The following is a 10,138-nucleotide window of genomic DNA, read 5'->3' as shown; positions in this document are numbered from 1 at the left end:
CAGTAGGAACAGTAGAAATAGTCATAGCATTCTAAGACAACTTTCAATATTTCAGCGACCTCCAAATAAGGTAGAAATTACTTACATGACAGGCCACCAAAGCTCCTGTGTTCCATCCAATCAAGATAATGGGTTTATGTGGAAAATGACTGTGAATCTTTGTGACAGAGAAAGAACACAGTAAGATAGGAGACTACACATGGGCACAGAACAATCCTAGCATGCCCAGCATTCTCACCTCCAGCACTTTGCTTCTCACGGCCCCAATCATATGCTCGAGACACTGCAGAACGCCTACCCCACTCCCATTGTTCAGCAGATGAGTTGCTACAGGGATGACCTAAAGGAAAGAAAGGGCAACCATGCCAGTTGTGGTATGTTTCAAATCTCTCAGTTCTGCTTAACTTACCCTGGAATCCTTTAACCTTAGATAAGCACCATTAAAATGCCAAATAAGAGTTAGAGGCTGAATTACATTTGAGTTCAATGAACTTGACTCCCTACCACACACTCTTCTCTTCAATCCTCCATGATGACATTTGTACCTAGAAGAGTTCTGCTTGCCCCCACAATTACCTTGCCTAAGCAGGAAAGCTGAGACTGCCAGAATCGGTGGCGGCGTGAGGCAGGGAACACAGAGCTTGAGGGACCAGAAGAGGCGATAAGAATCAAAGGAGAGCCAGGGAGTTTGCTCTGGGGAGACAGAATCCCATCCAAGTACCAGTGAGTGAGAGGTGTTCATCCACAAACTCTTAACAGCTACATCCCAACACAGTTCTCACATCAATGATCCTTTGCTATGACACTATGTTAAGCACTATGAAAAATAAGCTCTTGGGGCTGGAAAATGGCTCAGTAGTTAAGAGGGCATACTGCTCTTCCAGAGGACTTGAGCTTAGTTCCCAGCACCTATGTATGGGCAGTTTACAACTGCCTGTAACTCCAGCTCTTAAGGAATCTGATGCGCTCTTCTGGCCTCCACGGACATCTGAGTTTATGCTCACATACCCATACACTGACACATGCACACACAATTTAAAAATAACAATAAGAAGCCAGGCATGGTGGCACACATCTTTAATCCCAGCACTCGAGAGGCAGAGGCAGGCAGATCTCTGTGAGTTCCGGGACAGCTGGGGCTACAGGGAGACCCTGTCTTCAAAAAGACCAAATAAATAAATAAATAAACAAACAAATAAACAAACAAACAAACAATAAGTAAATCTTAAAAAACTTCCAAGCTGTTAATGAAAAAAACTTAGGTTATTTACCATCTCCTTGCCAAGGTTCTAAGCCTCAGTCTAAACATTTTGTGTGCCACAGTTAGGCCTAAACATTCAACTTACTGGTTTGTTATGAGAAAGCACCCCCACAGCAGGGTCCCAGGGCCTCTTGAGGAGGAGAGACAAGGCCTCTGCTCCTGCAGCCCCAGTCTTGGTGTTGGACGACACAAGCATCCGGTCAATCAAAGTTGGGATCTAGAAAGAAGAACAAAGAAGCTTCCAATGTGAAGTGAGAAACCGTCCCTCTAATAGCAGGACAGAATTCTGTTGAACCTCTCAAATCTTCCTTGGACTCAAAGGCACAAATCAGTGGATGGCCCAAAAGGGTGCTCTCACTGTGAAAGCAAAGTGGATTCAACCCTCTGGAAACTAATCAGGCAAGATGTCCCAGGGAACTTAAATTTATTCTACTATCCCTTTTCCAAGTGACTATACTTCTAGTAACTTTCACTAAGAAAACAGAAAACACAGAAATCATGGTGGCTCATGCCTGTGATCCCAGCATTTGGGTGGCTAAGGCAGGCATATTACCATATGTTCAAAGCCAGCCTGGGGTACAGAATGAGGTTTTGTCTCAAAAAAAGCAAAGAGTAGAGGTGTGCCTCAGTTGGTAAAGTGCTTACCTAGTAAGCATGAACTTGGGTTTGATTCCTAATATATATAAACTGGGCATGGTAGCCCATACTTATAATCCCAGAACTCAGTAGATACAAGAGGATAAAAAATTCAAAGTCACCTTAGCTAAAGGAGTTTGTAGTCAGCCTGGGCAACATGAGACCTATTAAAAAAAAAAAAAGGTGTGATGGTACACACCTTTAGTCTCAGCACTCAGGAGGTAAAAACTGACAGATATCTTGAGTTTGAGGCCACCCTGGTCTACATAGTAAGTTCCAGGTCAGCCAAGGCTGCATCGTGAGATTCTAACTTTAAATAAATAAATAATTCTTTTAAAAATTGCACTTTATTCTAGAGCACAATCTTCAAGTTGAGGCATGAATGATGAAACCTGTTATTGTTCCCCCAAAATATATGCTACTATATTGTGACTTATATCATATCCTGCTTTTAACTAGCCACCAAAAATGTGACCTCATCAATGCATAAACATAGGTTTCAGACATGCTGATGCTTACACTGCAAAGAAATCTTTGTGAATTCCACACTACCCACAGAAAAGTCAAAACAATCTCAGGGAAAAGAAAGATTTTCAAATGTTAGAGGTAGTTTGCAGAGCTTGGAGAATGTGGTTTGAAGTAGGCTATCAACTCAAAAGGCAGCACTAGAGGGAGATAAGCTGCTGAGGAGAACGACTAGGAGGGACTGGGGTGTAGCTCAGTGGCAGAGCCCTTGCCTAGCATTTACAAGGCCCTAGGTTTGAACTCTAGCACACTAAACAGCGCGCTGCAGTATGTTACTTGAAATCCTCTATCTTGTCTTCTATAAAAATATGTTTCAGATAAATAAGTCTAATAAGATTTGAAATATGGGTCCAGAACCCAGGAAGCTGAGGCAGGAGGGTTTCCAGTTCAACGACAGCAAAGGGACACCCTGTCTTTAAAGAAGAGGCGCTAAAACGATTTCTGCATGAGATTTTGGCAACTATATTCTCTAGACTGAGTTAACTCAGGAAATAAATGTTTATGTAACAGTTGCTGTTATAAGGCATCAAGCTAGTCTGACAGAGGAATTTAATCTACAAGGGGTAAGAAAGGCAAACAAGCAAAAAACCATCCGATGGAGCAAGGTCCTTAATGGGCAATTCTCATCTGAAGCAGCAACACATAAGTGAGAGAATTAGAATATGCAGGATTCCAACAGAAGATGAAGGAAGAGACACCAGCAAAAGGCTTGGCTCAGTGTGACAGCCCATTCCTATCATCCCAGCATGTGGGAAGCAGAGGGAAGACTACAGGAAGTTTAAGACTGGTCTAGTCTATGTAGCAAGTTCCAGGCCAGTCAGGGTTACCTAGTAAGAGAGATTCTGCTGTAAAATAACAGCAAAAACCAAGAATGTGAAAGGCTTAATCAGACCCTCGTAGACTCTTTTTTTTTTAAATATTTAAGCTTTTTTTTTATTATTATTTTTAGTTATGTGTATGCATGTATTGCCTGCATGTAGGTAAGTGCACCCATGTCGTGTAATGCCCATGGAGGTCAGAAGAGGCTGTCAGATCCCCTGGAACTGGAGTTATGGACGGTTGTTATTGCCACGTGGGTGCTGGGATTCAAACCCGAGTCTTCTGCAAGAACAGCCAGTGTTCTTAACCGCTGAGCCACCTCTCCAGCCCCCTTTAGTCTTTTTTGTTAAGAAAGGAAGGACACGCAATGACATGTTTGTAATGAACTATTATATTCTGAGTGTTGCTACTGATGGTTCATCTCTTTATGAGGAACCTAGGTATCAGGAACCTCCTTGCTGTCTAAACTCCTGACCCTCTGCTTCTCACATTCTCCTTATCAACAATTCCTCTTGGTAAAGCTCTCATCTCCTCCATGACAATTCACTTCACTGATGGCTCAACCATGAGCCCCAAGGCTTAGAGGTTAAATGTGTATTATAGTTTTCAAGTATCACACCTCATTCAAAAGATAGTGAGACTGAAGAAATTTATACCAAACACAAACCTAAAATGATACCCTGTGTCCTATTTTTAATAGCAAACCTGGGCACAATGCTGACCCGGCCACAATGGCCTTGCCTAACTCCACATCCTGAATCCACAGCAGAGACTGGCTTTTACTAGGACAAAGCAACCCCAATCTTACCTTCCCTTTCAGTGTCTGCAAAGCATCCAGGTAGGCAGCCAGCATGGGCAGACTCAAGGTCTCCACTAGGGTGGTATGTAACCACTGGATCAGTTTGGTGTCCCAGCTTACACTGGCCAGAGCCTGTCGCACCCTCCTCGCACACTTGTCCACAGCAACACGGCGCAGCACGGGCTCATTGCAAGCCTGAAAAAAGTAGGTGGAAAGAACAAAACAAGAGTTCTACTTTGTCAGCAAATGAGGAGAACAACCAGTCAGCCAGTGAGGCCTGAACTAATCAGAGTGGAGAGATTTCTGGTATCTTACCCCTTCATTGGCCAAGCGGGCAAGCCGGTCAGACTGTAGGGCTTTGAGGATCTTGTTGAATAGCTTGTTTTGGGCCATTGTCCAGCCAGTCCTATAACAGAAACTCTGAGGAATTAGAGTGAAAGCATGGGGATGTTTCCCACGTATGTTCACCAAAAAGAGTCACTGCCATATTTTTGTTCCCATTATCAAAGAGTTTAACTTGAGTCTAAGATTACTGAGCTAAACCCTGAGACCTAGATTCTAGTCTCAATTCTGCCAAGAATTCCTTCACCACACATCTGTATTAATCATACAGACTATACAAGTCAAGACCAGTTATGAATGAAGTCTTTCAGTGCTAGCAAAGCTATTTATTTATCCCATGGCTAAAATAATCACATTAGTAGAAAAATACATGGCACCAATACTCAGATATGTTTGAATTTATTTTTATTTTATTTATTTATTTATTTATTTAATTTTTTTCCAAGCAAGGTCTCATGATGTAGCCCTCACTGGTCTAAAACTCTTAATTCCTCCAGTGTGCTGGAATTGCAACATACACCACAATGCTTGGTTCAGCAAGCATCATAATATACTAGAAACATGAGAGTGATATTAACAGCTCAACTTAAAATACTAGTCTGGGGCTGGAGAGATGGCTCAGCGGTTAAGAACACTGATTGTTCTTGCAGAAGACCTGGGTTCAAATCCCAGCACCCACATGGTAGCTAACAACTGTCTGTAACTCCAGTTCCAGGGATCCGACAGCCTCTTCTGTCTTCCGCAGGCATGGCACGACATGGGTGCATTTACCTACATGCAGGCAATACCCGCATACACATAAAATAAAAATAATAAATATTTTTAAAAAACTAGTCTGAAGAACAAAAGTTTAACAGAAATATAACCACTATTCTCCCACATCCAAAATTTTAACCAATATTTATCTCTCTTCCTTTTCCATGTCTTTTTTTGTATTTTTTTCTAACATGCAATTAGATAATTAGCATGTTCCATATGTTAACATTTTATTATTCCAGCATATATCAATGGTATGCAAATGTCAATATTGCTTACTGACAGCTTTGTGTCCTTCTCCAGTCCAGCTGTCAACTCTACAATTAGAAAGCTCTCCTATGTCTCTTAGCCCCACTCTGCTCCCAGCACAGTGGTATGGAGATTACTAACATCACCCTTCACCTTACTCCCAGCAATCTTAATAATTCTGATATTCTAACTAGGACTAAGTAATCTTCTTAAAGACACGAGAAAGATAACAGAAGACATGTAAATTTTGTTTACTCTCCCTGCCATCAAAATATGATCAAAATACACTGCATGAAATTTGCAAAAATTGAATTAAAAAATTAACTTAAAAAAAATCCAACAACATGGTGATAAAACTACTTTTAGGGAATGGTGAGATGACTTGGTGGGTAAAATGCTTTCTGTGCAAGCATGAGGGCCTGAGTCTAGATCCCCAACACCCAAGTAAAACCCGGGCATGATGACACATATCTTCAATGCAGGGGGTGTGGGTGAGACAGAAGGATCCCAGAGGCTCGCTGGCCAGTCAGTCTAATCAGGTTCAATGAGAGATCCTCTCTCCAAAAATAAGGTAGAGGGGCTGGAGAAATGGCTCAGCAGTTCAAAGTGTTCCCTGTTCTTCCAGGGGACCTGAGTTCAGTTCCCAGTCAGGTGTATCACAACTGCCCATAACTCTAGCTCCAGGTGATCTGATACCCTCTTCTGGCCTCTGTGAGCACACATGTGCACACACCCCCCCCAACACACACATTTGCACGCGCGCGTGCACGCGCGCGCGCGCACACACACACACACACACACACACACAGATACACATGCATACATAATAATTTTGGAAAATAAGGCAGAGAACAATAGAAAAAGACACTAGACATCAACCTCCAGTCTCCACCTGCACAAGCACGTGACTGTACTTGTGTAACCACATGCACACGTGCATGTGCACACTCATATACACACACTAAATAAAATCTAACTTTGAAAAGAAGCTAAAAATCCTCACAATGAGCCATGGACCCAATGTCTTTCCAGCCTCACTTGTGATTCTACTCTATCAGCACTTGCCATCCCCCTATACCCAAGCACATCATGTATGGTCCTGAATCAAGCTGGGCCCTTTCCATGCTTGCCCTGAACTGAAACAGTAAGTCCTTCTTTCTTCTCCCTCAGGTGACTACTCAAATATCACCTTCTACCTAGGCTTCCCTTGATCTCTCCTATTTAAAACTGCAAAATCCCAGGGATGGAGTGATGGGTCAACACTGAAGAGATGGCTCAGCGGTTAAGAGCACTGGCTGCTCTTGCAGAGGACTCAGGTTCTGTTCCCAGAATCCACATGGTAGCTAACAACTGCCCAAAACTCCAGTTCCAGGGGATCCGATGGTCTCTTCTGGCCTTCTCAGGCATTCACAAGGTACACTTAAACACATGCAGGGAAAACACATATAAAATAAAAATACATTTTTAAAAAATTCAACTGCCCAATCCCACCTCTAGCCCCATCTCCAGCTTCACCACCACCTCACATTTTTGCCATTCTACTTGTCTCCCTCTGCTGAAATGCAAAGGCCAAGACTTTTGTTGGTTTTAAGTGCATATTATATCCCTAGTACATGAATCAAGTCCTGACACACTGGGGAGTTAAATACCTGATGAAAAAAATAGATGAACTTTGCATACAATTGGAGTGTAAGGTCTGTAAACAACCAGGTATCTACAGTTTACTCTTCATACCCTAAGTACTGAACAGCATGGGTACTGAGCAGCAAAGAACACAGAAATATGATTTATACTCAACAGTCAACCCAGCTCTTTGCCATTCCAAGGTAGTCAAACTGTAGGACCCTACTTGAAATGGTATCAAACCTAGGTTAAAGGGTGAGACGACTGTCCCCAAAAAACTCAAAACCATAACAAACCCTGATACCAACAGTCTCAATTTCTTCTTCATAGCAGATTCATACTTTGCATCACGACCTCATTCTCACACAATGAGATACCCCATTTCTACAGGCCCTCAGTCTAGAAATACCAGTATTGTGGACCAATGAGTATACAGGACAAACTATTCTTTGTAATTCACTCTATCCAGTGTCCCTGGAACAAGAAAGTATTTGCTAGAAAGGAGGAAGATAATGATTCTGGAAATTGTCCTCTTTTTCCTTTTTTCCCTAGTTCTTTTAGTTTAACTCCTATTACTCCACCAGAAACTAGTCTGTTTTGATTGTGCTTTGACACTTTAGAGAGATTTTGGATTTAGGAGGTGCAAAGTGAAAAGCTTTAGCTCCATTTGGACCCCAGGGACCAGGAAGGCTTGTTGAGAGCATCATCTCTAGGTCACTGGTTCACAGTTTCATTTTCTTTCACATTACTGTAACACACAGGATATTTATGAGTAGCATCCCTCTTAGGTACAGTGACTCTCAGCTATGTCTCCATATTAATGTACCTGTTTCCAATGATTGGTTGCATTCCACCTTATTTGTAGGCATTCTGATTGACTATTTTCTGTGTATGCACACGTGTTTGGAGAGGCATATGCCTATGTATGCACAGGTGGGGACCATAGGTCAACTTTGGATATTTTCCTTTATTCTTCTGTTATTTTTTGAGACAGGGTCTCTCAAAGACCCTGATGCTCACTGACTAGCTATACTGGCTAGCCTAGTCTATCCTCCTCAGCACTGAGATTATAGACTTTTACCACATCCAGTTTTGTTTTGTTTTGTTTTTTACTGTCTGAGTTTGCTGGCATGTATGTAGTATACCACTTGTGTACCTGGTGCCCCCAGAGACCAGAAGGGGGCATCAACTGTAGTTATATAAAGATGGTTGTGAGCTGTCATGTGAGTGCTAGGAATCAAACCCAGGTTCTCTATAGGAGCAGCAAGTGCTCTTAACCACTGAGCCATCTTTTCTGTCTCCTGAACCCAGTTTTTTACCTTGGGAGCTGAGAATCCAAATTCAGGTCCTCACTTGCAAGCAAGTACTTTACCCACTGAGCCCTCCCTCTCCCATACCTTCCCTATTTAATTTTTTTTACTTTTCATTATGAAATCCAAAATGATATGAGGGAAAAAAGTTCAAAACCCATTTAGAAATTCCTACCATACAATAATGACAGATGAAATTAATAAAATCTACATCACTGCAAATTTAAAATCTCAGAAAAAGTCCTTAACATTGTTGCTGGATATACAACAAAGTGATTCTAAGAACTGATACATGTTTTATGCATTTTTGTCAGCTCCATAGGGGGCTGGAAAATTAAGTGGGCAGAAAAAAACAAAGATCTAACCCAAGATTAAGATAAAGAGCATACTAAAGATATAATTATGGAAAAATTCAAAAACAGGAGACAGAATTTTAAACACAAGTCTAAACAGTCAAGGAACTGATGGGAACAGTGATGAGTCAACTGTCCCCTCCTCTTGGGTATAAATCTACTTAATTTTCCTGAGTGCAAAAAAAATGCCTTTTCATTTCTTAGATGAGATCAGATAATCTTTTGTTTTCTATGGTCTCACCAAACCTGAATGATATGCTGACCTCTTTACATCATTCAAAGCAACCAAATAGCACACTGGTCCTAGAAAAACCTGATCATTTTCTTTTTTGGTTTTATTGAGACAGGGTCTCACTATTTAACTCAGGTTAGCCTCAAATTTAGGACCTTCTGTCTTGACCTCCTAAAGGCTGGGATTACAGACATGTGCCACCATGCCAGGCAAACCCAATATTTTCAAAGGTAACCATGAATTCTCTGATGTTGTTTCATGGGAGACTGATTCAATACAAAAATGTCTAAAGGAAATTTATTCTTATTGTGAATATGTGCATGCTGTGTGTGTATGATGTGTGTAAGGGGGAGACACAGGCCATAGCACTCGTGTGGTGGTCAAAAGATAACTCTCTGGAGTCACTTCTCGCCTTCCACCCTTACATGGGTCGCCAAGCTTACAAGAGGTTTGCATTTTGGGACGTGCCTTTACCTACTGAGCCATCTCATTGGCCTTGTCTAAAGGAATTTAAGTGACAGCCAAACAGGGTAAGACAAAGAACATCAGAAAACTCAGTAACAGTACGTAAAACAATTAAGAAAGGAAAGAATAAAAGAAGGAAAAAGAAAACAGGATGGGGAGGAAGGGAAAACAAACAACTCAAAGATCTTGGGCTAAAAATATCAAATACCCAACCTAAGGGTTCTACACATTAGCTATCATGGTCTATAATTAGACAAAGTAAATGGGGAGTTTTCTTGGCTGAAATTCAGAAGTTCTCATTTCTAAGATAAGACAGTCTGCTTTCTAACACTAGATTTTTTTTTCCCACCAAAATGTTTGTTGGCAGTTTCAAAATCTATCTGAGCAAATGCAGGAGTATTTTGTCAAATCTTCCCAATGCAGTGCATCTAATGAAACTCTCCTTTTGACAAACAAATTGGAGATGGGAGGGAACCCAGCTCCAGACCTATGGGGCGGGTCGCTTGACCCCCGGCAGCGTGGTGTGTGCGGGCACCCTGGGGTCTCCGCCACACCTGGCTAATCCGGGCGTGAGTCTGGCTGCAAGCGATGTGGGGAGCGCGCCTGGGCTCCAGGCGCACTCACTCTGGATGTGGCCCAGGGTCAGGTGTGCGTGCACTCTCCCGCCGTGGTTCTGGTCCCGCTGGCTAGCCGCTGGCGGGCCTAGTCGGCCGCGCCTCTCTGAAACGGCAGGGGCGCAGACTTCTCTGATGCTGGCTGTAGGTGATG

At 42.2% G+C, this 10,138-nt stretch overlaps 1 protein-coding gene across 7 annotated transcripts in view; it reads right to left on the bottom strand.

The window, feature by feature from the left end:
• Kansl3 (KAT8 regulatory NSL complex subunit 3) overlaps positions 1 to 10,138 on the bottom strand; it is a 47,972-nt gene that overhangs the window by 28,544 nt on the left and 9,290 nt on the right. For 4 of the 7 annotated variants that reach the window (XM_008838071.3, XM_008838078.3, XM_029566019.1 and 1 more), the window contains 6 exons: positions 4,356 to 4,446; positions 4,050 to 4,235; positions 1,347 to 1,478; positions 577 to 693; positions 239 to 340; positions 86 to 157 (listed from right to left, as the gene is read on the bottom strand). In XM_008838071.3, coding sequence (XP_008836293.1) covers positions 86 to 157; positions 239 to 340; positions 577 to 693; positions 1,347 to 1,478; positions 4,050 to 4,235; positions 4,356 to 4,446 — 700 coding nt within the window. The remainder of the gene's footprint in view (positions 1 to 85; positions 158 to 238; positions 341 to 576; positions 694 to 1,346; positions 1,479 to 4,049; positions 4,236 to 4,355; positions 4,447 to 10,138) is intronic. The other 3 variants (XM_029566018.1, XM_029566025.1, XM_029566034.1) reach the window with 1 other exon arrangement.

The sequence above is a fragment of the Nannospalax galili genome, unplaced genomic scaffold (genome assembly GCF_000622305.1).
Source record: "Nannospalax galili isolate Female #2095 unplaced genomic scaffold, S.galili_v1.0 scaffold1311, whole genome shotgun sequence".
Classification (NCBI taxonomy): Eukaryota; Metazoa; Chordata; class Mammalia; order Rodentia; family Spalacidae; genus Nannospalax; species Nannospalax galili.
Note: the sequence above shows the minus strand (reverse complement) of the source record. Positions and strands in the feature narration are given on the sequence as shown.